Here is a 27277-nt window from a genome sequence, read left to right on the forward strand (position 1 = left end):
GCCCTTCCTGCTACCGGCCCTGCATCCCCCTATTTCCCCCACTGCCACAACGTACATTCTCAATAGCTCAGCCACTTCTTGAGACCCTGACCAGGTCTTCCCCAGGTGGGCTGGAAGTTAGTCTTTGTTCTAATGCTGGGCATCTGAAGATTCTCTGACATCTTGCAAATGGCTTATGGAGTAGAAATACTGCTATATTCTATTCCAATTATTTCCTGTCCCTTCCTGGCCTGATTCTAGCACCAAATAAAGAGGTCCTTGTTTGGTGGAGTCCATCCTTGCTCCTGAGTAAGTGAGCACTGGTCCCTGGTCCAACTTGGTCTGAGGCCACAGGGAATGGGTGGGGAGGACGTGGGGGAGGGCGTCCAGGTGGGGAGAGCACAGGAGGAGACAAGAGGCCCCGCTCTGCAGGCAGCCCAACCCCGCTCCCAGAAATACAAATAAAAGATGAAGGAAAACAAATGGGGCCCCTGAACAGGATCCTGTAGGGGGCACAGCTGTTTTCCCTCCTTCCCAGGAGAGATCCCAACCCTACTCTCCCACGGAGAAGACAAACACAGCTACTGAAATCTCGTGCCATCCTGGCACCTGAAAGTCTATCACCAATTGGAAGTTGCTCCAACCTGCACGTCTCCCTTTGACAAACACAGTCTTCCCCCACATGTGCTTCCTCCCCTTATGAGTGAAAAGGTTTTTATGGAAAATTTAGAATTTGGAACCTTCTTCAGATTCCAAAGAAGTTATTGTTCTATATCATGCTACTTTTGCTTGGGTGTTATTTCAACTCAGAGGAAGTAGAAACCCACATCTCTATTTTGCTGGAACACTCTTCCTGAATCATTAAGAAAACAGTAATTAAGTACCTTCTTTGTCTGAAGCTCTTGAGTACTTTTTGAAGCCCATCCCAAACCTAAGTCCTGGAGTCCATATTCCTCATCTTATCCATTGGGTTTTCAGGGAAGAAGGATGTTGATGGGGTCTGCTCAGGAACAAATCGTTGGAAGATTTCTGGGTGATTGTCACATGATAGAAAGTTTTCATTGCAAGGAGAAGAGAAACAAGATAGCATCAGGGTGGCAAAAACCTCTCACTTTCTGTTGTGTAGAAGCTCAGGACCTGAGATGCTAGGGGGATAAGGTCTCAGAAAGGCACAGACAGAAAGGAGAGAGATGGTGGGAGTAATGTGAGTGAGAAGAAACTGAGGGTGGTTTGATGACTTAAAGAGCAAGACCCAGAGAAAAGCCACATCATCTCACACTACCGCATGGCTGGGAAAGGTCTGAGATTTGCAGCATTTTACACCCTCGCTGGAGCCTGAAGGGAACTGAGAGATTTTCTGGCCAGTGATTTTCAAAGCCTGGTCTGTGGATACCCTCTTTAGAATCACCTGGTGGGCTAATGACACCTGCAGATTCCTGGGATCTTTCTAACTTACTAAATCCCATTCTGTGGGGGTTCGGCCCAGGCAGCTACCATTGTTTATCATGTTTCACGGGTGATTCTGATACTTACCAAAGTTTGAGATCCCTTCATCTAATTCAACTCCCTTGTTCTCGAGATGTGAGACCTGAAGCCCAGAGAGGCAAAGCAACAATCCTAGGGTCGCAGTGCTAATTGATGGCAAGACTCAAATGGAAACTCTGTTGCTCCTGATCACCAGAGCCGCGTTCTTCCCATTTCAGTATGCTGGAAGCCTCTTTACCTGTTTGGAGCTACTTCCCCTGCCCCTAAAGCCAAATCCTGCACCTTTGAACCATTCCTGCATCCCGCTGGGGCCTTCTTCCTGAGCATGCTCTGGTCATAGCCTCTGCAGGTTGGAGGGCAGGGGCAGAAGGAAGAAAGGACAAAGACCCAGTTCTCTTCTGAGAATTTAGTAACAGGTGTGGGATTGGCAAATGAGTAGAGAAGAAGAAAAGACACAGTTATACCCACTGGGAGACTGGGGTTTGGTTTGTACTGCTCATAGCTAACTTTCATTGAGCATCTGCTATATAACAGATACTGTGCTAAGTCCTTCCTATACATTAGTACAAACTCCGTGGAGCAAATATGAATTAGCTCCATTTTGTAGATGAAGAAACTAAGGCTCATACAGGAGTGGTCATTTGCCCAAGGTCATAAGGCTAATAAGAGGCCAAGTCACCTCTATCAGCTGCATGTACAACCATGATCTTTGTAGTGGCCCAATGCAGTATGAACTGTCATTCACTGAAATCCCAACAAGCCTGCAAAAGGACCCTGAGACCTTGGGAAAGAAAAGCAAGCTTCCCTGCAATGGTATGTGATCAAGCCTGGGGAGCAGAACTTTTTCAACCCTTTTCCACTCAACACTAACCACTGAAAATATTTCTGAAAGACATCAGTCTGCAAGCCTGCCTTGGAAAAGACGACATGGAGAATAGCTTAGACGGCTTTTGAAAATCTTTTTCTTTTTTTCTTTCTTTCTAAATGGAAACTTTCTTTTTAAATGGAAGCTTCCTTTCCATTTGCCTTTTTCCCTTGAAAGCAGTGTGTCTTCAGAATTTATAGCTGCTTGAGGGATTTGGTTACATTTGGGTCTAACCTGAGACCCCAGTGTGATTGCAGGCATATGTGGTCCGTGGCATGTAGCAGCTGTTACCTCTCCTGATATCATGGCACTGACTGTGTCATGATCACCTCCCTCCATTCATTTTCTGTAGTGTCTCCCAGGGATAGGAGAAAAAATCAAAGCAGATCAGTGCCTCAGAGGAAGGACAAGGGTTTCCCAGGCCATGTGGACAGCATGTGCCAGATGCCTCCCTTTAGGTTTACCTGCTAACCAGACCTTGGCTTCTTCCTTAGAAAGAATTAGGTAGCCTTTTGAACAATTCAGTTAGTAGGACCACCAAAGAAAAAGACGACAAACATGTTTTCATAAGAGAGGAAGGGCACACTGAATTCCATCTCACTATTTGGTGTCTGTCAGCTTAGGTGAGGGACAGCTGTAATTTAATTCTGGGCATTCCATAAATCACCAGAGTTAGAAATATTTTTGGGTGAAAACTAAAAATGTGTGACCCTCTAGTCATCTTCTCTTTCTACCTTAAACTTCCAATAACTTAAAGGCTGGTTGGGGCTGTGTGGCTGTAAAATGCTCTTCTTAATGGATAATGGATGTAGTACATCTGGGTGATAGCTGTCAGTGAAGAGGGGAGGGGAAGAATGCAGCCTCTGCAACGCTCTTGAGAAGCGTGGCCTCTGCACTAGCCCTGGAAATGCTGAATGAATGCTGGATTTCTGTGTGTGAGCTGCCTCCCTGCTTCCCAATGCCGCGTCTGCAGTAACTACAAACTATTTTGTATGCTGCATTAGTGACGCTGCCTTAGCCGACACATCATTACTACTGAAATAACGCCGCTGTGATATTCAAGCCCAGTGTCCTTTTAAATTATTAAACTGAGGCTGTTGAGTGAGTCATTCCCCATACCAGATTTTCCTTCTGTGGTTCTATTTCTAGAGGCTAGTACCTTAGCGTGTTCCACTAACACCTGAGTTGGTTTTTAGCCAGCTCCCCAATCTGCAAAGCCTTTGCAGAACAAACAATATTATTCAGTCTCTAAACATGCACAGACTGCATAAGAAACAAAACTCGCAAATAACTTTAGAGTAAGCTCATCAGTAAACCCAAGGTCCAAAAATGCCCAGTTCCCCTCCTGCTAGTCCCCAACTTACCAAGTGGCAGAGCGATGAAGAAGGGTAGCCAGCACAAGATGAACATACCGACCACAATGCCCAGCGTCTTGGCTGCTTTCTTTTCCCTGGAGAACTTAAAAAGTTTGACAGCTATGGAACTCCTGGGGTTGTGGCCCTTGGCCTTGGTACTGCTGAGGGTGTCCTCGTGAAAGTTCTTGGAGTGGATCCTCAGGGTCAGCTCCTTGGAGTTGGACATCTCCTTCATGACTCCCGCCTCCAGGTTCTTGGTGGTTCTCTTGGCCACGATGTAGACACGGCAGTACATGACCAGAATGACCGCCAGAGGGATGTAGAAGGAGCCCAGGGAGGAGAAGAGGGCGTAGAAGGGTTCTTCGGTGACCCCGCACTCCTTGTCATCGTTGGGCGCCGGCTCCTTCCACCCAAGGAGAGGCCCGATGGAGATGACGGTGGACAGGACCCAGACACTGAGCAGCGCCAAGATGGCCTTCCTCCGGGTGACCAGCGTGGGGTACTGCAGAGAGTAGCGCACCCCGATGTAGCGATCGATGGAGATGGCGCACAGGCTCAGAATGGACGCTGTGCAGCACAGGACATCCACGGCTGCCCAAATGTCACAGAAGATCCGCCCCAGCACCCAGTAGCCCAGCACCTCCAGGGCCGCCGAGAAGGGCAGGACGGTGAAGCTCAGCAGCAGGTCGGCCATGGCCAGGTTGACGATGAAGTAGTTGGTGGGCGTCCGCAGGTGCCGGTTGCAGGCCACAGACAAGATGACTAGGATGTTGCCCACGATGGCAAAGAGGATGAAGGCGCCCAGCACCAGGCCCACAGAGATGGCCCTGGTGATGTCCAGCTGGGGCAGTGTGGAGTTGCTCGAGGTCTGGTTGGGGCCAGTGAAGTTGGCATTTTTCAACTCTCCCCAGTGGGCAGGTGCTGATGTGTTGTGGCCGGTGTCCAGATCGGGATTCATCTTAGAGTCCGCCCTCCATAGCCAGGGGGATGATTGGGCTCGGAAGCGCTGCGGCGAAGGCTCCTCAGCTGCCCTGAAACTTTGCTTCCCCCGTGGTCTTCTTCCCAGAGGCGCCCTCCCGGCGAGGAGTCATCTCCCCCGGGCAGCCCAGCCCGGCAGCACGTCTCCTGCCTGCACCGATCCGCTCGCTCGCCTGTCAGAGGGAGGAGGAGGAGAGAGGGGACGAGGCGGCAGCTCCAAGTTTAATGGTCCACGTCAGGCGCGCCGGGCCGGGCTCGCGGGGGAGCGGCGAGGAGGAGCGGGTGGCGGGGCCGGGGGCGCCCGGGGGTGCCCGGCTGGCGCGGGTCTGCGGACCGCGGCGCGTCCTCCGCCCAGCCAGCGCCGAGGGTCTGCTTTCAATGAGCCGCCTCTGGGCTGACTGCACGGCGGTGACATCAGGCGGGGGAGCCCGGCGCCCTGACTCCGCGCGGCACTAGGGGGCAATGCGGGTCCAGCCAAGGCGCCCGCAGCCCCGACGCCAGCGCTCGGGCCAGCCGGGAGGCCGACCGCGCCCCCCGCCGCTCCCAGGGCGCGCCCTCTGCGGGGGCCGGGGGGGCTGGGGGGGCCGGGAGGGCGGGACCTGGGCGTGGAGCTCGCCGGTCACCCTCCCCGAGGCGGCCCGCTGGGGTTGTTTTCCCCGCTAGTCACTCTCCCGTGTCAAAGGTGGGTTGGGGGCTGCTTACCTCTAATAGGGGGCGCAGGACCCAGATTTAACGGGATCTGCAACTTGTTCGGCATCTGCAAGAGGCAGAGAGAATTCTAGGGTTAGGCAGGTGGGAGGGACTCGAGTCGGATCTGAGGCCAGCCCCCATCCTTCGTCTCGCTCCCCCGCCCCGTGCAAACTGTTTGGCCCCGGTAAAATCCGGCTTCTCTCTATCGTTTCATTCATTCAGGCATTCACTCATTTATTCAGCCAACGGCTACTGAACCTCCACTCTCTGCCTTGGCACTAGGCGCTGTGGACATAGCAACGGAACAAAATAGACGGACTCCTGCCCTCTAGGAGCGTACATTCTCCTGACAGAAGACAAACAGTAAATGAAATAAGCAAATGATGAGGTGTGTAATGTGATGACAGATTTAGGCTGAAAATAAAACAAGGAGAGGGAAATGCAGTGAGGTGTGTGTGGGGTGGATTTGAAATGTTAAGTGGGTGCTTGGGATGTCACTGAAGTGGTATTTGAGGAAACCTGAAGGGAATGGGGGAGGAAGCCAGCTGGCTATCGGGGAATGGGGGGTGAGGGAGATCAGAGACCTGGGGAAGGGACCTAGAGGATCTTCGTTATTTGTTGAGTTTTTCCTTTCCATTTGACATCCATGTGGGACATTCTGTCACAGGGATACACTCTCAAAGGTGGGTTAATGATACTTAGGAGAGACAGTATGGGCAAAGAAAGAAAGAAAGAAAAAGAAAGAAAGAAAGAAAAGAAAGAAAGCCAAATAACTTTATGTTCACATTTATCCAACATTTATTATGTCCTAGACTGTGTGCTAAATTCTTTTTGGAGTTTCTCATGACTCTTCTGCAAGAAAGAATATACTCTTCATCATTTCTATTTCATGGATGGGACACCAAATTACAGGAAAGTTTAGCTGTTGTCCCAAGTCCACAAAGCCAGGGAAGAGAGCTGCTGGGAACGGAACTCAACTATGGGGTCTCTCTCAAAGTTGGGTACTCAGCTACTGTATCTCCCTGGGGCAAGGTAGGGGATAGAACCAGTGTTGTAGATAGAGTTGTCTTTTGAAATTTCGAGTAGTAAATTTTGGAGACTGAGCCCCTAGTGCTGGGCAGGGACTCCCATGAATTGAGTGCTTACTGATAGCCAGGCATTTACTCATTTTCTTTTACTCTTCACAGTTCTTTGAGACAAGCATAACCATTCTTCATTGACAGATGAGAAACAGTGGTTCAGAGAGAGTCAGTTGATTCCTGAGGCCATAGGCTAGCAGATATGCGGCAAAGCAATGGGCAGTGGCAGCTGGAGACTGAGAAGTAAAGCCTGATACCTTCTTCTACTCCAGTTCACACACTTGCATCTTGGGCTTCTCGCCTCCTGCTCTTGGTCCTCATTACAATTTAATATTCAGGGGTGGGGAAGGTGGAAGTCACTCAGGGTGACTTACACCTAAGCTTCTCAACCTAGAGGTAAGTTCTTAACCTCTTTTTATTTTTTGGGAAGAGGGGCAGGTGGTTGTCACACACCTATAGGAAGTTTACATTTTCTCCCAGCAAAATGCACAGTTTCCACAAATGTGCAAAATATACACTTTCAGGGGGTTTCCCTCTGGCTAAGACATCTGTGCTAGAGACAACCCTGAAAATAGATTTTTTTTTCTATTATAATCAAATTGCCCTAAGCTGTATTTGAAGATTTGAAGACAAGAGATTCACAAGTTCGTAGTGATTTAGATCTTCAGAAGCTCTCAGAACCCTGTTTACTCTTCCTGTGTTGGAGGTGGTAAACTAGGGAAACAGACTTGGCAAGCTGGTCAGGTGCAGAGCCAGTTAGCAAACTCTGTTTCCCTGGCCTACAGGATGGTGCTCCTTCTGCTGCTGTAGCCACGCATGACCTACACAGTGGGGTGTGAGACTGGAACAACTTGGCAGCCCTCTGCCAGGGGTCTTTATAAAAAGGAGAGGCTGTTGTTGGTCCTGGATGGCTCCTGTACTAGTCTGTCTGCAGATAGGAGCTGGCTTAGATGATCTTTTGGCATCCTCTAGCTCCAGGTGGTCAGCTTCTCTTGCTGAATAAAGTGGCCCCTGAAGGCACCTGCTGTCCTTTCTCTCAAGCATCTTCCAGAGTAGGGGTGGGAGTGAGGAACCGTGAACTCAGTTCCCACCATTCCCAATGTATCTTCAAGTCTAGGATAATGGGGCTTCTCTTGAGCTGGTTTACTTACCAGGGGAGAGGGAGGAGGAAGAGAATACTGGTAACCTGGCACGTAGCTGGAACTAGCACAAAGACAGGGTGTAGGGGAGAGGAAGGGCGGGATAGAATGAAGAGCAAGTTCCAAATCCACATTTTGATTGTAGTGGCCCATTTCCCACTTCCCTGGGCATTAATTTCACCAGCTATTGAACAGCCAGCAACACACCATTGAATTTACCAAGGCTGTGTCTACATAATCACAGCTGCAATGTGAAAACTCAGCCTATCAGACATTTTTCTGTGGTGGCAAAAGGCCAGGAGGAAAAAAAAATGGGGCAAATCTGAGATTCAGAGATGGTTTATCCTCACTGTGAAAGAAAATAGTCTGTTACCTAAATGAGAACTTATGTCTTGATTCAGGTGTCAGGATACGGAATAAGTTATTGAGCAGATCGACAAGTTCAAAATCCTTGCAGATTTCAGACATGTTGTCATTTACCAGTGTCTTTTGTGAAGGCAAAACAAACATCTCATTGTAAGGGAGACAGGTATTAGCCTTAATAGCAGCCACGTAGCAGGACCCCACTCAGCAACCTCTGCTAATGGTGCTTTCCTTGCTGCTCCTCCCTTCCCTTTGCTGGAGACGCCTCTTAACCCCTCTGGCTGATTTTTGACCCATAGACTTGACCATTTGTTTAGGTGTCATGAGAATATAGACGATATTTCATTTTCTCGGTACTCCCTGGGGCAAAGCCAAGCACAAAGCTCTGACTCACTCGACTCTTGTGGAAGAAGAATCTTTTCATTATCCATCTTATTGCATTAGAAACCTCTGATGTTGCAGAACTCCCATTTCTGTGAACCCTCCAGGGGAAGCTGCCACTGAATTTGACCTGTAGGGAAACTGAAGCTGTGGGAGATTCAAGGATCTGCTTAAGACATCTATGGGAGGAGAACTCTCACCTGTGATCTTGCAGTTTTTCATGGTGCTCTCTCTAGCTTTCAATTCGACCAGGCATATAGAGGAGCATCTACTCTGTGTAAGCATCATGCTAAGTAGCATGGGAGATTCAAAGATGAATTAAACCAAGCAAACAATAACCTGACACTGGGCTAGGTACTGTGGGAGATGATGATAATGCTAAAGCCCCTTTCAGAGAGTACCTACTATGTGCCAGGCACTGCGTTAGGCAATCTATGTACATTTAGTCAGCTACTCACAACAATGCAAGGGAGGAATTCTCTCCATTTTACAAACGAGGAAACTGAGGTTCAGAGAGGTTCTGTGACATGGCTAAGTCCATTCAGTGAGTAAGTAGCATTGGTATTCAAAGCATTGTTGTCTGGTTCCAAAGCTTGCATCCTTCTCTCTGTACCAGACTGAGATGAAAAAAAAAAAAAAAAAAAAAAAAAAAAAAAGAAAAAGAAAAAAAAAAAAAGGCAGCAAAAGTCTCAATGTTGGCCTGAAGGAAATAACAGAAGAAAACAGAATGTGACCGAGGTCCTGAGTAAGGCAGAGGTCAGGGAGGGGAGGGCAAGGAAGAGCTGTCTGGGAGAAAAGCTTCTGCAGAAGAGCACCTCAGGTTAGTGTTCCGTGCCTCCCAGGCCAGCACTTGATTTGCTGAGGGAGTTGAGAGCTAACTTGGATTCTAATGTTTACCAATGTGATCTTGGGTGGGAGAGTGAAGTGATGAAGAGCTTGAATGCTGGATCAGACACACCTGGGTTTATGTCTCAGTTCTACTAATTTATTAGTTGTGTGTTCTTCAGGAAGTCGCTTAACCACTCTGGGCCCAGTTTCCTCACTTGTGAAATGAAGATCGGAATAGTTCCTACCTCTGCAGGGCTATGGTGAGGATGACATGTGAAAATGCGTGTAAAGTGCTTACACAGAGTAACTAGGAGTTAGCGCTTACTCGGTGCCAGGCATTGGGCCCAAAGTGCCTTATGGACGTTATCTCATTTAATCCTAATGATCACGTTATGAGGTAGGCACTATTATCGTTGACATTTGACAGATGAGGAATCTGAGTCACAGAGTGGTTAGATGACTTGCCCAAGGCCACAGGGCTAGCAAGTGGCACAGGTGAAACACAAAACACCCCGTAAATGAGGCTAAACACAAAAAAGGAATCGGAGGAGTGAGGCATCTGCTTTTGGAGGTGCACTAGGGTCTGTGGGGACTCAAAGGAGAATTTTTGCCCCACCTGTATTCCGGTGGGGGGATGAGTTGCATTCTTTCTTCTGGGTGGCGGACAGTAACTACAGCAAAGCCTTCTCTTCCACCTCCAAAGGCAGCAGGTCAGAGACTCCCAAGAGTGAGGAATGTCAGCTCCCTCTGGGAAGGACTGCTTTTTCTCTCTGGTAATTACAAGTTGTCACTCCGGTGAGCATGCATTCCCCCAACCCAGGACTTCCAGTCATACAGCATGCCCTGGTAAGGCAGAGAGAACTCAGTGGTAGCCCTTTGCAGCAGGCTGGTGAAGATTAATTGTCAAGCCACCCAGGGGCTGAACGCACATCACATGTTGGGGAGAGCCTGAGAGCTCTGAGGCAGGGGCTAGGGTGTGAAGGCTCAGGGTGCCAGCAGGAGAATCCGAAAGGCCTGCTGTCTCTGGAACTAGAGAGCAGATCCATTCTGGTTTATGCCTTTACGTTAGTCTGGTGGGACAGTGTAAACAGGTTGTCAAAACCCACCCATGCTGCTACAGAATTGAGGGCAGAGGGGAGCGTGTGCTGCTTTCTTGAATGACTCTGGCTGAAACTTGCTGGCCATGGGTTTGCCAACCATTACTTTGGCCAAAAGTCTGTGGTGCCTGCAGAATTTCTCTGGACAAGATCTTTAAGTTGCAATCTGGTTCGAAGGTGAGTGTGCAGCTGTTTGCCGCATGACCTTCTCCAGATAGATGTCATTGTCCACATCACAGACCGAGGGCAAGGAGCTGACAGAGCTTTTACTGGGGCAAAAGTCCTCCCAAGTTTCCTTGGTATTGCTACTGCCAGGATCTATTTTCCAACTGTATGTCCTAAAGTCATCAAAGGTTGAAAACATAAAAACGAAAAAAACAACAGCCAAAAAGATCTATGGCAATAGTTCCTTGCAGCTGACATTTCAGGACTTTGCCCCTCTGGGCTGCACTGCCCCAAGTCAGGATAAGAGACTACAGAAGTGTCAGAACTAGAAAACTCAGAGATCGTCTAATTCAGAGTCTGCAAACTACAATCCGTGGATCAAATTCAGCCTTGTGTCTATTTTGCAGGTAAAGTTTTACCGGAACACAGCTATGCCAATTTGTTTGCATGTTGTCTATGGCTGCTTTCAGGTTATAATGGCAGAGTTGAGTTAGCTGCACCAGAGACCATCCGTCCTGTAAAGCCCAAAATAGTTACTCCCTGGACCTTTGCAAAAAAAGTTTGTTAACCCTTCATGTCGTCTAATGCTCTTAATTTGCATGTGAGAACAGAGGCCCAGAAAGAGGAAGAAATTTGTCTGAGGTAGAGCCAGGGTCTCTAGCCAGAAGATTTGACTTCATATCCACAACTTGTTTTTGTCACCACTGTCACCTGTTTCTGCAGCATGGCACAGGCTCCACAGGCTCTGAGTTTGAACCACGGCTTTAGTTGACCAGATGTGTGACCTTGGGCAAGTTACATAAACTCTTTTAGCCTTTCTATTTTCATCTGTGCCTGGAGGATAATTCTTTCTATTTCTTGAGATAATGTACATGCTAGGTAGTTGTGAAAATTAAATGAACTATATATAATCTGTTTTGCCTAGGCTGGGAGCTGATTCTTAAAAATACTCAACACAAGACCTCTACTATTATTATATTAATGTTCTCTATAATTTATATGTATTTGTATGCATGTAGAATATATATATGTGTGTATATGTATGCACACATGTATATGTGTGTATGTATATACATAAGTTGTATCTTCCCCACTCCAGATTTCTTAAGGGAGAGGGCTATCCCTTACTGGTGGTTCTTTTTTTTTTTCTTTTTTTTTTTTTTTGAGACGGAGTTTCGCTCTTGTTACCCAGGCTGGAGTGCAATGGCACGATCTCGGCTCACTGCAACCTCCGCCTCCTGGGTTCAGGCAATTCTCCCGCCTCAGCCTCCTGAGTAGCTGGGATTACAGGCACATGCCACCATGCCCAGCTAACTTTTTGTATTTTGAGTAGAGACGGGGTTTCACCATGTTGACCAGGATGGTCTCGATCTCTTGACCTCGTGATCCACCCGCCTCAGCCTCCCAAAGTTCTGGGATTACATGCGTGATCCACCGCACCCGGCTGGTGGTTCTTAAAGTTTTTGGGTTCTAGACCTGATTGAGAATTTGCTGCAAACTGTGAATACAGCTGTGGATACGTTCTTTACCCTATACTTGTCCTGAATTCCTTCTAGGGGCATCCTCAGTGCCAAGTCCGTGGCAGGGTCCCTTGATAAATCGATTTCCACTTTGTTACTTCTTATTTTTGTTTGCAGAGCATCTCTATTGTACCTCTCTTTACCTAGGTGTAAACTCTTTCACTTTTGGGCAACAGAACCAATTCAGCGTTTTACCATTTATCATGGAACAGAACTTGAACTGAACGTCGTGAATTGATGCTGGCCTTCCTTGTCCTCCCGGAGTTTACAGTCTAAGATGAATAACAGGAATGGGCAACGGAGGATGCGTGGAGGACTGTGTCTGACATTGGACGGGGATGTGAGTTAAATAAGGAAATAAATACACGACACAAATCTCAAATTTCTCCAGCCTTTCTCTCCTTCCTTTTGTTGTACTCTCTGAATCAAAACATCCAGCCGTTTTGGGGGATCTTCACTTGTAGCTACCAAGTTCAGCAAGGTCTAAAGGAAGCGGTGGGAACCTTTTCCTCGGGGGCATCTAAAAATTACATCTGGACAAAATGTTGGAGCCCAGCTTTGGAGAGGACAGCCCAGGCCCCAGGGGAGCAGGGCAAGGCAGTGAGGTCAGAAGGCGGTTTCTGCCTTCTCATCTCCACTCCCGGGTAGAGGTGGCAGTGTAGGGTCCTGGAGTGAGTGTGGGCTTGCTTGGGAAATAGCATGTGGCATCACTTGGGAACGAGGAGCATAGAAAAGGGGGGACCAGGGTGAGAAAGAGGCAGTTTCATTTGCCCATCTTCATCGTGCATTGAGGAATGCTAGGATGGGAAATACCCAGCATGTCTCTGCTATTTACTGGACAGCAAACCAAAAGATCTGGAAGGTTGCCTTGGAAGTCCTGAAAAGATGAGAGCAGAAAGAGGCAGTATTTTGGTTATTTGACTCCTTAAGGCACTTCTCGAGAGAGTGCTCGGAGAATGGGGAAGATGTGTGGAACTTTAGACAGGGGCAGCCTGGTAGAATGGCAATTAGCTATGTGGTGTGACTTGCAAGTGCCTGGGAGGGCCCCGAATATTTCTGCTGCCCTTTGGAGTGCTACCCACTTAGAGGTAAGCATTGCCTGCTTTCTTTGGCCCCATTTGAGTTAACTATGACTTACTGAGTGCAGTTAGACATGAAGCATTGTGCCAAGTGAAACCATATGCATCATCTCATTTAATTCTCTGAACAACACTTCTGTGGTGTGTCTTAATTCGTTTGCACTGCTCTAAAGAAGTATCTGAGGCTGGACAATCTATAAAGAAGAAAGGTTTATGGGGGCTGTACAAGAAGCATGGTTTAGGCATCTGCTTCTGGTGAGGGACTCAGACTACTTCCACTCCATGGTGGAAGGGGAAGGGGAGCTGGCATCACACCGTGGGGAAAGAGCAGGGAAGTGGAGGATGTGCCAGGCTCTTTTGAACAACCAGCTTACGCAAGAATGGCACCAAGCCATTCATAAGGGATCCTCCCTCACAATCTGAGCTCCCCCACCTACCCCACTTTCAACACTGGGGGATTGAATTTCAACATGAGACTTGATGGGGCCAAATAAATCATATCCAAACCATAGCGTGGTTGAGATATAAATATATATATATATATAAATATATATTTGTATATATATTTATATATAAATAATAATAATATATTATTTATATATACAAATAAATAAATAAATATATATATATATATATATTTGAGATGGAGTCTTGCTCTGTTGCCCAGAATGGAGTGCAATGGTGCAACCTCAGCTCACTGTGACCTCCTCCTCCTGGGTTCAAGCAATTCTTCTGCTTCAGCCTCCCAAGTAGCTGGGATTATAGGCGCACACCACCGTGCCTGGCTAACTTTTTGTATTTTAGTAGGGATGGGGTTTCACCATGTTGGCAAGGATTGTCTCAATCTCATTACCTAGTGGTCGGTTTGCCTCGGCTTCCCAAAGGGCTGAGATTACAAGTGTGAGACACCACACTTGGCCAGCCTGGTTGATGTTGTTAGCTCCGGTTTACAGGTGAGAAACTGAAGATAAGAGACATTGATTAACTTGTCCAAGACTATTCAGAGATGGGATTAGAGTGCAGGCAGTTTGACTAGAATATTAATAGTTTTTACTTGCCGGGTACCCCAAATTTGCCTACAGGCTGGACTTGCTGCTAAACAAAACTACAGGGACTTCTGTGCAAGCCTCAGCAGACCAGGGACGTGGATCCAGGGAGGCAGAAGTTGTGCTGGGCTGCGTGCTACTGCACAACTCAAGTATGTGTCCTTCTCCCTGGTGGTATCTGAGGATCGAATCTCTCCTCCTAACCCCTCCTGGGGAAGCTTAAGTGAGTTTATATTAGGATGCTGGCTAAACTCTTCCATGAGAAATGCCAGTTAGAAGGGAGACCTGATTTAATAGTTGTGTTTAGGGATAGCAAAAGTTATCGTTCTCATGATAGCAACCAACTGTTGTCAACTGGGAGAGGGAGACAGAGAGACAGAGAGAGAGAGAGAGAGAGAGAGAGACAGAGAGAGACAGAGAGAGAGAAACAGAGAGAGAGACAGACAGAGAGAGACAGAGAGAGACAGAGAGGGAGAAACAGAGAGAGACAGAGACAGAGAGACAGAGAGAGAGGGACACAGAGAGACAGACAGAGACAGAGAGATAGGGACAGAGAGAGAGACAGAGAGAGAGACAGAGAGAGAGAGAGACAGAGAGAGACAGAGAGACACAGAGAGAAAGACACACAGAGACAGAGAGACAGAGAGAGAGACAGAGACAGAGAGAGTCAGAGAGACAGAGAGAGAGGGACAGAGAGACAGAGAGAGAGAGAGAGAGACAAGAGAGAGAAAGAGAGAGACAGAGACAGAGAGACAGAGAGAGAGAGAGAGACAGAGAGACAGAGAAAACACACAGATATAGACTCCAAAGACAAAGACAGCATGAGAAATGCCAGTTAGCCCTAAGGAAGTAGCTTATTAGATACCAAACTGGTTTCATCCAGACAGATCCAATTCTAGCTCCTGCCACTTCCTGGCTTTGTGACCTTGGGCAAGTTACTTTATTTATTTAAGCTTCCGTCTGTTTATCTGTAAAATGGGGATTTTAATGGTATTTACCACATGGAGTTGTTGTGAAGATTAAATGGAACTGTGCCTGGCACCCAGGAAGCGCTCAATAAATGTTAGTTATTGTAGATATTTTTGTATAATCTTAAAAGCACACAAAAGATTTCTCCGTATCTGGAGTATTTAGGTACAGATTTTCTCTGTTAATCTCTCAGCTATCCTTACAGCCCTTTACTGGCCAAATGATGTCACCGATGCTTTTTTTTCTGACATAAATTGCCCTGAACCAACAGTGGCTGGGAAAAGAACAACAATACAAATAACAACAGCTAACATTTGTTGAGAACTTCTTGTGTACTAGGCATCTGTTATATGCTTTACACGAATTATCTCATTCTAATACAAGAATCTTATCAGGTAGGCAGAAATAATACGTCTGGCCTTTGAGATGCAACTTCTGAAATTGCCATATCCATAGAGCTGGGGCTTGTTCGAAATATTTGTATCCACAGTGAGGTTGGAGATCAAGCTGGTGTGGGTGTTGGTGAGCTTGGGGAATGGGGTGTGGCGGGCAGTTGGCCAGTGAGCTCGCTGTGCAGCAGGAGAGAAACCCAGCTCAGTTCAGCAGGCAGAGTGGCAGGTCCCTGGACTATAATTCATGGCCACTGGTACAGTTAGTGTCAACAGGAATTTTCCTCGTGTATCAGACCAAAGAGGCTCACAGACTATAAACCGTCTTATCAGAGGCTGGCCATTCGTACCCTGGAAGGGCGGGGGAGGCAGGAGGACTCATGTGAACCTCCATCTGCTCCGAGATACTTACACAGAGGACCAGGCCCGTGAGAAGGGGATGAAGAGAAGGAGCAAAGGGCAAGGAATAATTGCCAATGAATTTGTATTTTCAATTAAATCCCAGGGACTAAGGGGAAAAGAAAAAAAGTGTTCAGTCTGGAGCTCTCACGTCAGGCTGGGGAACTTGTCCCTAAATCAACTGGATCATCTCCAGGTGTGAAAGTCTGGCCCTTTGTTGTCAATCGAAAGCTTTATTTCTTTGCTCAGTCTAGGGAACCGCCCACTTTACCCCTTCTTGGTCTTGCTCTGTCAAGAGACTGGAATTTAGAGAGGAAGGTATGTAGAGCCCTTGAGGAGGCAAAGGTTTGTCTGCCTAGCCAGCTATGCTCAGACTTTACAGGGAACAAAAATCACCTAGTGTAAGCCTTAAGATGCAGATTCCTGGGCCTCAGCCCTAGATATTCTGATTCAGGAGGTTTGAAATGGGGTTCAGGAGTTTATGTTTTTGTAAGTAACCCAATGATTTGATTGCAGAAGACTGCGTTTTGAGAAACATCATTTTAGTTCAAACATCCCTATTTTTTAATTTTTTAAAATTTTACTTGAGGTTCTGGGGTACATGTGCAGGTCACGCAGGGTTGTTGCATAGGTGCATACTATATCCTGCATTTCTCCCCATGTTATCCCTCCACACCCTTCCCATCCCCTGCTGTCCCTCCTATAGCACCCTCCAACTGTCCCCACTGTGTCATGCTCCCCTCCCTGAGTCCATGTGTTCTCGTTGTTCAATACCCACCTATGAGTGAGAACATGTGGTGTTTGGTTTTCTGTTCTTGTGTCAGTTTGCTGAGAATGATGGTTTCCAGATTCATCCAAGTCCCTACAAAGGACATGAACTCATCATTTTTTATGGTTGTATAGTATTCCATGATGTATATGTGCCACATGTTCTTTGTCCAGTCTATCATCAATGGGCGTCTGGGTTGGTTCCAGGTCTTTGCTATTGTAAACAGGGCTGCAATGAACATATGTGTGCATGTGTCTTTATAGTAGAACAATTTATTGTTCTTGGCTTGGGGTATATACCCAGTAATGGGATTGCTGGGTCAAATGGAATTTCTATTTCTAGGTCCTTGAGGAATCACCACACTGTCTTCCCCAATGGTTGAACTAATTTACCCTCCCACCAACAGTGTAAAAGTGTTCCTATTTCTCCACATCCTCTCCAGCATCTGTTGTCTCCAGATTTTATAATGATCTCTATTCTAACTGGCATGAGATGGTATCTCAATGTGGTTTTGATTTGCATTTCTCTAATGACCAGTGATGATGAGCACTTTTTCATGTTTGTTGACCTCATGTGTGTCTCTTGAAAAGTGTCTGTTCATATCCTTTGCCCACTTTTGAATGGGGTTGTTCCACATCCCTATTTTTACAGATGATCCAATGGAGGTCCAGAAAGTACACATTACTTGGTTGGATGTCTCACAGAGAGGGTTCTTGTAGGATGCAGGTCTTAAATCTAGGCTTTCTGATTGCCAGTCTGGCGAGTCTTGCCTCCACTGGATTTTAAATATGACATTGTGGCTGGTATGGTGGCTCACTCCTGTAATCACAGCACTTTGGGTGGCTGAGGCGGACAGATCACCTAAGGTCAGGCATTCAAGTCCAGCCTGGCCAACATGGTGAAACCCTATCTCTACTAAAAATACAAAAATTAGCCAGGTGTGGTGGCATTCACCTGTAATCCCAGCTACTCAGGAGTCTGACAGGAGAGTTGCTGGAACCCAGGAGGCGGAGGTTTGCAGTGAGCCAAGATCATACCACTGCACTCCAATCTGGGGGACAGAGCAAAACACCAACTAAAAAAAAAAAAAAATGGCATTGACCTTCACTTGCTGTAGTTTATTCTTGCCTAGTGTTTCTCCATTCATCACATTTGAGTTCAGGATCACTTCCTCAGGGAAGATTGTCTTGCCCCTCCCCACTTAATCTAGGCAAGGTTCCTTTGTTCTCCACTCTCTGAAAATCACCTCTCTCTCCTTTATAGCACTCTCTCTGTTTGTGGTTACACACTTCTGCATATGACTCTTTGATCGCACTCTGTCTCCCTCCCCAGGCTTCAGGCTCAATGAGAGCAGGGCAATGTTTCTTTTCATTCCTTCAAGGGCCTAGTGCAGTGTCTAATGGTTAGTAAGTGCTCAGTAAATATTTATTAGATGAGTGAGTGAATGAATGAATGAAAAGGGCAGGTTGGTCTCAACCTTAACTGAAAGTCAAAATAAAGCAATATTTATGAAACTTTTGTCTTTCAATGGCATTTTCTTTTTAGACATTTTAAAGTTGTCATTCTTGTTTTTGGCCCAGCCTTTTTGATTCCAAATGCCCATTGCATTCCTGAAATCTCAGCTTTGTCTGATCATCTATGTGCCTATCACAATTTTTCTATTTCTGTAGTGAATTTTGTGTTAGAAATCCATTCTCCTCTCTGCAACTCTCCCTTCCTTTCAACTATAACCCCTCCCCAAGATCCCAATGCTCTCCTGTTGCTTTCAGCAACCCCCAAATCTGACATTTTCTAACCTTTTGTTCTCAAAGTCTACCAGTCCAATGTCCTATTTCCTCCAGGCCTGGTGAGTGTTAGGAACTCTTCAAAGAGATAGATTCCTGCTAACACTGGATAATGGCCTGATCTGTTTGCTCCTCCTCCTCCCCTTTCTGTTTTAACTAAGGTAGTCACTTTTTTAACTAGAGCGGTATGCTTCAATGAGCTGGTCAAATCCTTGACTCTATGGAGCCCACCAAACACTGATGATAGGAGAAGATTCTAGTGATTAGCAAATATTTATTGAGCACCATGTTAGGGTCTGAGGTTTATACAAGAATAAATTAAAAGTATTTCTTTCTTGCAAGGCTCTTTATGGAAAGAGAGTCATAGACTCACATTCGATAATGGTGTGGCAGTCAAACAACACTTCATGAGATTTCAGTATCTTGTTACTTGAACTGATGATCACAAGTGCTATGAGTTTAAATTAGACTGCGTTTGTAATGCGCTTTGGAATGGGCCTGACACATGGTAGGCTCACTCAATAATGTTAATCCTTCTTCCGTCTAAGGGAGGGAGAGATTTTTCTGGGCTGGAGCAGGTCAGCTGGTCTCCACTGAGGAGGGGTCTTCCTTTAAGGTTCTGGAAAGCGCTCGCAATTTGTCACGAAACCTTTTCAGCTCCACAGGTGTCCCTATTTGTATTCAGGATTAATTTCTATTTGGGAACAACTACTTTCCTTGTATTAAAGCAGGTCTCCTAGAACCTAGCTTATCCACGCTTTTTCATTTGCTGTGCCTACATAGGAGAGAGGCATTCAGAATCAGAGCTGGAAGGGACTGAAGAAGTTGTGTAGCCCTTTCCTCATTTCCCAGGTGGGGAAACTGAGGCCAGACAAGTTATTTGACCATGGTCCCGCAGAGTCAGAACCAGAACTGAGACCTCTAATGTCCAGCCCCATAGTCTTAAAAATAACTATATGTTATTTTCAGTATTTAAGTACTAAACAAATGAAAGCGGTTAAAAAAAATTATCAAGGTAAATCGTGCTCATTGCAAAACTATGGAAACACCACAGAAAACGAAAGGAAAGTCACCCTCATTTCACCATCAAGGGAGAACATCATTGTTAACATTTTGGCAAATGCTTTCTAGAATTTACACATATGCAAGTGTGCACACACACACACGTGAGTGTACAGGTCGGGTGCCTGTTGTTTGGACCCCAGCCTACGTTTAGCCTCCCTTTGTAACCGAACTGTGTCCTGAGTCTTCCACCAGTCAGGCCCAGGTAGACCCTCCCCTCCAGCTCTAGGGGTAGACCCCTGACCCAGTCAGAACCAAGGAGTGCCCAGGTGCTCTTAAGATGTGGGATTTGAAGATGAGGGGATATGAGGTTTGGAGCCAGGTCTGGAGCTGTTGTGGTTGCTATGCAGCCACAGTGAGAGAGCTTGTCTGGGTGTGACTGGAGCTGAGTGAATGTGACTGTCCTTCCCACACACTCCCATGGGAATTGCCAGAATAATTTCTACCCTTTAAAGCAGCTAGTTGGCCATTACCAGTGGATCCAATTCTTAGCCAAAGGACTTTGAACAAGTTACTTAACCTCTGAGGCCAGTTTCCTCATCTGTAAAAAGGGGTAACACTTGAGGGATCATAGTGAGGATAATATACCACCACATTACTAATAAAAATAGTAGTTAAATTTAGAGCTGTCTTTATTAATTGTTTGCTAGATATCAGGGCTATGCTAAGCAGTTGAATATATTGCTTCATTCAGTCTTCACACGCACAGAGAGTGGAAGGAAGGATTTGCTTATCATTGCCTGTGTTCAGAGAAGGACTAAGACACAGGGCCAGGTCCCAGCTGCCCTGATTCCTGGTGCAGTTGTTTGCTAACTGATTGCTTCTGCCTTTTGGAACATTTGGGGTGGGGACCTTGATGCTTTTCCAGGCCTCTTGGTTGGGGAGTACCTGGATCCTTTAAAGGGGACAGGTCGCTGGTTCCAAACTAGAGAATGGGAAGGTCCTGTCGGGCTGTCAAGGGAGAGGTGGGGACACTGGGCAGAGCCCTCTCTGTCTGCAGAGTCCCCCTTCCTGGCTGTATCCAGAGTTCCCTAGATAACTGCGAGGGATGCAGCACAGATTCATGGGCCTGCTGCTCCCAAGCAAGTACCCGATGTGTTCTGTCCAAGAGTGACAGTGTCTGATTCCTGTATGACTCATCAGGAAGGGAATAGACAGACGCTGGAGGCATAGGAGGAAGGAAAACCCCCACATTCTCACCTCCCACCAGCAAAGGGATGGAGAGGAATTTCTCCACTGCACACACTGCTTAAAAGGCAGGTGTTTTCCACATTTTATAGGTGGGGAAACTGAGGACCCATTACATCCACTCTTTCATTTGTTCCATGGACATCGGTTGAGTGAGGGCTTTGTGCCAGGCATTGTGTTGAATCGTGTGGGAGACACAAACTTGGGAAAAACCCTGACTCTACCATCACCCGAGCTGTTGACTAAGATGTGGCAACAGGGAGTATCACCCAGGGTGGGGCCTTGAAGAGGGAAGGCCCCAGGAGTTAGCATGTCAGGCGTTTGTCTTTGAATACATTCAACTTCACCTCATGTCAAATATTCCTATTTTTTTTTTCATTTAAAAAGCACATAACATCTATTTACCCCTTTAACAGTTTTTAAGTATTCATTACAGCGTTGTTAACTCTATTCACGTTGCTGAGCAGCAGATCTCTAGAACTTGTTCAGCTTACGTGACTGAAACTGCAGACTCATGGAACAACTCCCCGTTTCCCCTCCCCCAGCCCCATTCTACTCTCTGTTTCTATGAATTCAACTACTTACATCATGTTGGTGAAATCATATTGCATTTGCCTTTTTGTGACTGACTTATTTAACTCAGCATAATGTCCTCAAGTTTCATCCATGTTGTAGCATGCATCAGAATTTCCTTGGGTTTTAAGGCTGAGTGTATATATCAAATTTTCTCTACTCACTCATCTGACATTTAGGTTGCTTCTGGACCATTGAGAATACTGCTGCAGCAAACATGGGTGCATAAATATCTTTTGGAGATCCTGTTTTCAATTCTTTTAATATATACTGAGAAGTGGGGTTGTTGCATCCTATGGTAGTTCCATTTTTAAATTTTTGTGGAAACTTTTTACTGTTTTCCATAGCAGCTGTACCACTGTACAATCCTACCAAAGGTAGGGGTTCCAATTTCTCCTAAATCTCACTAACAACTGTTATTATTATTTTTTTTTAATAGTGACTATCCTACTGGGTGTGAGTGATATCTTGTGGTTTTGATTTGATGTTGCATATCTTTTCTTATGCTTGTTGGCAATTTGTATATCTCCTCTGGAGAAATGTCTATTCTTTTGCCTACTTTTTATCTGGGCTATTTGTCACTGCAAACATTCTTTGAGCATCTACGTCTACGTGCCGAGAGCAGAGATGAGCAGGAAGCCCCTCAAGATGCTTTCAGGAAGGCTTTTGGAATTTTTCTCAAAGCAACATATCTGGTTAGTTATAAGAAATTTAAACTACACAGAAATTAAAATTATAACAGGTTCATTAATTCATACTGGTATCTAGAAATAATAATAATTCTTCTTCTTCTCCTCCTCCTCCTTCTGGTATTGATCCTAGTGGAATTCTATTTGGCTTATTTGGCTGTGCTGTAAGAGTGAAGGATGTACCTCCTGAAAAGTCCTCTCACTTCTCCCTTTGCCTTTATCCTCTGAGAAAGGCATTTCTCTGGATTCTTGAAGAGAGCGGATTGTCTTTGATCTCTACTCTTTGGGAGTTTATTGGAATGACACCCATTTTACATAATGAATAATTATAAGTTAATGTGCTTACTTAAAAATAATACATATATATGTCTACTATCTATAACATGTATAATAGTAATACATAATATAATGAATACATAATAATAAGTATATCCATAGTCAGGGTTTTCCTATCAGAATAGTCACCCCAGGAGGCCACGAGCTTGTTTTCATAACCCAATTACAACTATTTTCACTCCTCTTTTACTGTTCTTCTCAAACCAATTTGCACATTCTTGTGATCATCATGGTGGAATTAAGCACTCATTCTTTGAGAGCAGATGTAATTTTCGGAAGCGATCCGTAGTCCTTACGAAGACACTCTGAGCTGGTCCTTGGCCTGTCTGTCCCAGGTCCATTCCACGGCCTGTCTTTCACTGCTCTGCATGGCTGGGGGGCTGCCTACCCCCCATCCAGGCTCCCTGTCATCTGGCTGCCAGCTGGGCTTGGTCAATGGGGGACATGGCAGGAGGGAGAGAGTTGGGAGAAGTGAGGACATTTCTCCCCTTTGCCCACTCGCTCTCTCTCCTTTGTGGGCTCTTTCTGATTAAGGGTCATCACCTTCATGACTCCCACTATACCGGACAGGTCTAGTAGTACAAATACATCCATAAAAAAAAAATCAGCGCCAGGCGCGGTGGCTCACGCCTGTAATCCCAGCACTTTGGGAGGCCGAGGCGGGTGAATCACAAGGTCAAGAGATAGAGACCATCCTGGTCAACATGGTGAAACCCCGTCTCTACTAAAAATACAAAAAATTAGCTGGGCGTGGTGGCGCGTGCCTGTAATCCCAGCTACTCAGGAGGCTGAGGCAGGAGAATTGCCTGAACCCAGGAGGTGGAGGTTGCGGTGAGCCGAGATCGCACCATTGCACTCCAGCCTGGGTAACAAGAGCGAAACGCTGTCTCAAAAAAAAAAAAAAAAAAAAAAAATCAATGACTTGCTATACACCAGCATGAACTTGCTATGAAATATAATAGAAAAGAAATTCTACTCACAACAACCACCAAATATGCAATGCCCAGGAATAACTTTAACAAGGAACGTATGGGCTGTATGTGAAGAAAGTGACAAAGCTTTACTGAGGGGCATAAAAGAGGCCTTGAATAAACGGAAAGATGTATTCTACTTCTGGGAGTGTTGTAAGGATGTCAATACTTCTCAAATTTAAACTATTAATTGAATGCAATTCCACTGAAAATATCACTGGGATTTGGAGGGAATTTAGTAAAATGATTCCAAAGTGTTTCTGGAAGAATAAATGCTTAAGAATAGCCAAAAAAAATTCAGAAAGAAAGGTTAGGTGGAGGGAATTTCCCTCCCAGATGAAAAGGCTTGATAATGTGACTGTAGTTGAAAAATAGTGCTACTGGCAGAGGGTTAGGCTGGCAGATTATTGGAATAGAATAGACTATTTAAACTAGATTCAGTGATGTATGAGAATTACCGTGTTGATAAAGGTGAAGAATGGAAATGTAACCTTTATCAATATTTTAATTGGATATTCGGAAAAAATAAAGTTACAGTCCTACTTTTCCCCTTACATACACTATGCATTCCAGATAAATCTCTTGGCAGAGATTTTGGGGATCCTGTGGTCTAAAGAGTCATTTCATAGGCTGTAAAACTCAGATCCAGAAAGGAGAAAGAGCTTTCCTGAGGACACACAACACATTAATAGCAGGGCCAAGGATTCTTCATTTCCCTTTTGGAGCTGTCTACCCTTTAAAAACCCATCTTTACAGTCCAGTTCAATGTCTCCTACCGCAGTTTTCATTTCCATGAGGCATCACGGGAGCAGGGCTGCCAGGTGCAATTGTGCAGGTTATGACTGTGTCATTCCAGGGGGTCCATTTACATCAAAATCTATATGAAAGGCACCCTTTGGAGCTGTGCAGAGCACAATCTATATGGGCATACTTTAGAGTCCTGCTCAGGGGGTGGATCTGGAATTCATTCTTCAGCAAGGATGGCAAGTACTCATGACATGTGGTGATGCTTCTTTCTCCAGCACACATGATAGGCATTGCCGGTCAATTACATTAGTCTTTCCCACTGTGCCCAGACTTAAGCTCAGAATCCTTCTCAACCCAGTCCTCTAAGTTATCTCAACCCAGTTCTTCCACTAGTCGCCCTCCCTCCCTCCCTCCCTTCTTTCCTTCCTTCCTTCCTGACAGGGTCTCACTTTGTCACCTAGGCTGGAGTGTGGTGGCATGATCGAGGCTCACTGCAGCCTCAGCCTCCCAGACTGAAGCAATCTTACTGATTCAGCCTCCAGAATAGCTGAGACTACAGGTGCACATCATCAAACTTGGCTAATTAAAAAAAAATTTTTTTTGTAGGTTGGGGTTCTACTATATTGTTCAGGCTAGTCTTAAAGTCCTAGGCTCAAATTATCCTCCTGCTTCTGCCTCTTAAGTGTTGGGATTACAGTCGTGAACCACTGCTCCCAGCCTCCACTAGCTTTCAATTATAGTTGGCCCTTGAACTAAAATCCATTTGCTTTAACTGTTTTGAGTAGCTCAAATTTGTCCTCAGAAGGATGCTCCTTCCAAGTCTCTTCCCAGCTTCTGTTCATTGATACCAACACAGACGGTGATAAAACTGCCAACAAACCAATCAATACTGCCATGGTAACATGAGAGGATGTTTTAAGGATTAAATGCAAAAATGCAATTAAAATCCTTAGATAGTGACTGCCAATAATTACTATTTTCTTTTTTTTAATAAATTGAACTTTACTTATTTATTTATTTTTTAATTTTTTTTTAATAAGAAAAAGAATAAAGAAGAGGAAGAAAGAGAAAGAGGAAGAGGGAGAGAGGATGGGGGTATTGCTTTATTGCCCAGGGTAAAATGCAATCTAAATATGGGTATGCCTGTAATTGTCCTTAATAATGGAGATACAAAAGAAAATGAGGGAAGAGAATAACAAACAAGGAGCCAACCAACATTTCGTTTAAACTTCTAAGTTGATATGATGTGGTACTGATCTACATATTCCTATATTGTGTGCATATATATTTAGGATCTTTAGCTCTGCTTGTTGTTGCATTGATCCTTTTATCATTATATAATGTCCTTCTTTGCTTCTTTTGATCTTTGTTGCTTAATTGTAACTTCTGCTTTTTATTTATTTATTTTAGTTCTCTGTTTGGTTGGTAAATCCTTCTCCATCCCTTGTTTTGAGTCTTTGTGTATCCTTGAATGTGAGATGGGTCTGGATGCAGCATACTGATGGGTTTTAGTTTTTTATTCAAATTGCCTGTCTTTGGATTGGGGGATTTAGTCAATTTAAATTTAGAATTAATAATAATATATGTGAGTTTAATACTGCCACTTAATATTAGCTGGCTATTTTGCCCATTAGTTGATGTAAATTCTTCATTATATTGATGTTCTTTTTGGTATTTTTTTAGGAAGGCTGATACTGTTTGTTCCTTTCTATGTGTAGTGGTTCTTTCAGAAGCTCTTGTAAAGCAGGCCTGGTGGTGATGAAATCTCTGAGTGCTTGCTTATTCACAAAAAACTTTATTTTTCCTTCACGTGTGAAGCTTAGTTTGGCTGGATGTGAAATTCTGGGTTGAAAGTTCTTTTCTTTAAGGATATTGAATATTGGTCCCCACTCTCTTCTGGCTTGTAGGGTTTCTGCTGAGAGATCTGCTGTAAGTCTGATAGGCTTCCCTTTGTGAGTAACCTGACCTTTCTCTCTGGCTGCCCTTAGTATTTTCTCCTTCATTTCAACCCTGGTGAATCTGACGATTATGTGCCTTGGAGTTGCTCTTCTTGAGGAATATCTCTGTGGTGTTCTCTGTATTACCTGGAGTTGAATATTATCCTGCCCTACTAGGTTGGGAAAATTTTCCTGAATAATGTCCTGAAGCGTATTTTCCAGCTTGGATTCATTCTCTTAGTCACATTCAGGTACACCTATCAAGCGTAGATTAGGTCTTTTCACATAGTCCCATATTTCTTGGAGACTTTGCTCATTCCTTTTTATCCTTTTTTCTCTAATCTTGTCTTCTTGTTTTATTTCATTGAGTTGGTCTTCGACCTCTGATATCCTTTCTTCTGCTTGATCAATTCGGCTGTTAAAACTTGTGCATACTTCACGAAGTTCTCGTATTGTGTTTTTCAGCTCCATCAATTCACTTATATTCCTCTCTAAATTGTGTATTCTTGTTAACATTTCGTCAAATCTTTTTTCAAAGTTCTTAGTTTCTTTAGATTGTGTTATAACAAGTTCTTTTAATTCACAGAAGTTTCTCATTATCCACATTTTGAAGCCTGCTTCTGTAATTGGAACACACTCGTTCTCCATCAAGCCTTGTTCCCTTGCTGATGAGGAACTGTGATCCCCTGCTGAGGGAGAGGCGTTCTGATCTTGGGTATTCTCAGCCTTTTTTGGCTGTTTTCTTCCCTTCGTTATAAATTTATCCATCTGTGGTCTTTGTATTTACCATCTTTGTAATTGGTTTTCTGAGTGGACGTCCAACTTATTGATTCTCAGCGCTGAAATCTGAGCAACCCACTGCGCCGACTAAATCAGCGGCGTTAAGATGGATGGTGCTTTTCTGACTCTGCACCAAGAACCGACGCTCCAAGGCACCGGCAAAACCGCCTCGCTGGTCACAAGAGTCACGCTGGTGACCCGTGGGGCTCCTCCGCTGGGAATCTCCTGGTGTGTGAGCAAGAAGAATTCATGTGAAGGTATGGCGTCCTCTCGTTCTTTGTGCTTTCACTGGGAGCTACAATCCCGAGCTGCTAGTGATCAGCCATCTTGGATCTCTCTCCTACTATTTTCAAATAACAATGAACTATTTAAAAATCACCTTGTTGAAGTCTATAAATATGTGTTTGTTTTGCTAACAGCCCCTAATGTATTCTTAAGCTAACCCCTAGGTTACAAACATACATTAGAGATACAAACTGCTGAGTATTGTTGAGAATTAGATGTTTATCAGAGTTTCAGTCATCAAACACACACACACACACACACACACACACACACACAAACACACCCCACTTCTGGGAATCAGTTTCTGTGATCCAGAAGCTGTTAAAATTTATGGGAGATAGTTCTCTCTG

General features: G+C 45.2%; 1 protein-coding gene across 4 annotated transcripts in view; it reads right to left on the bottom strand.

The window, feature by feature from the left end:
- ADRA1B (adrenoceptor alpha 1B) overlaps positions 1-27277 on the bottom strand; it is a 107615-nt gene that overhangs the window by 46754 nt on the left and 33584 nt on the right. Inside the window, exons 2-4 of one of the 4 annotated variants that reach the window (XM_074390600.1) lie at positions 9759-9912; positions 5365-5419; positions 3694-4835 (exon numbers count right to left, since the gene is read on the bottom strand). In XM_074390600.1, coding sequence (XP_074246701.1) covers positions 3694-4642 — 949 coding nt within the window. In that variant the 5' untranslated portion in view covers positions 4643-4835; positions 5365-5419; positions 9759-9912. Of the gene's footprint in view, positions 1-3693; positions 5420-9758; positions 9913-27277 lie in introns of all 4 variants that reach the window. The other 3 variants (XM_074390599.1, XM_039460719.2, XM_074390598.1) reach the window with 3 other exon arrangements.

This window comes from Saimiri boliviensis, chromosome 20 (genome assembly GCF_048565385.1).
Source record: "Saimiri boliviensis isolate mSaiBol1 chromosome 20, mSaiBol1.pri, whole genome shotgun sequence".
NCBI classification, from domain to species: domain Eukaryota; kingdom Metazoa; phylum Chordata; class Mammalia; order Primates; family Cebidae; genus Saimiri; species Saimiri boliviensis.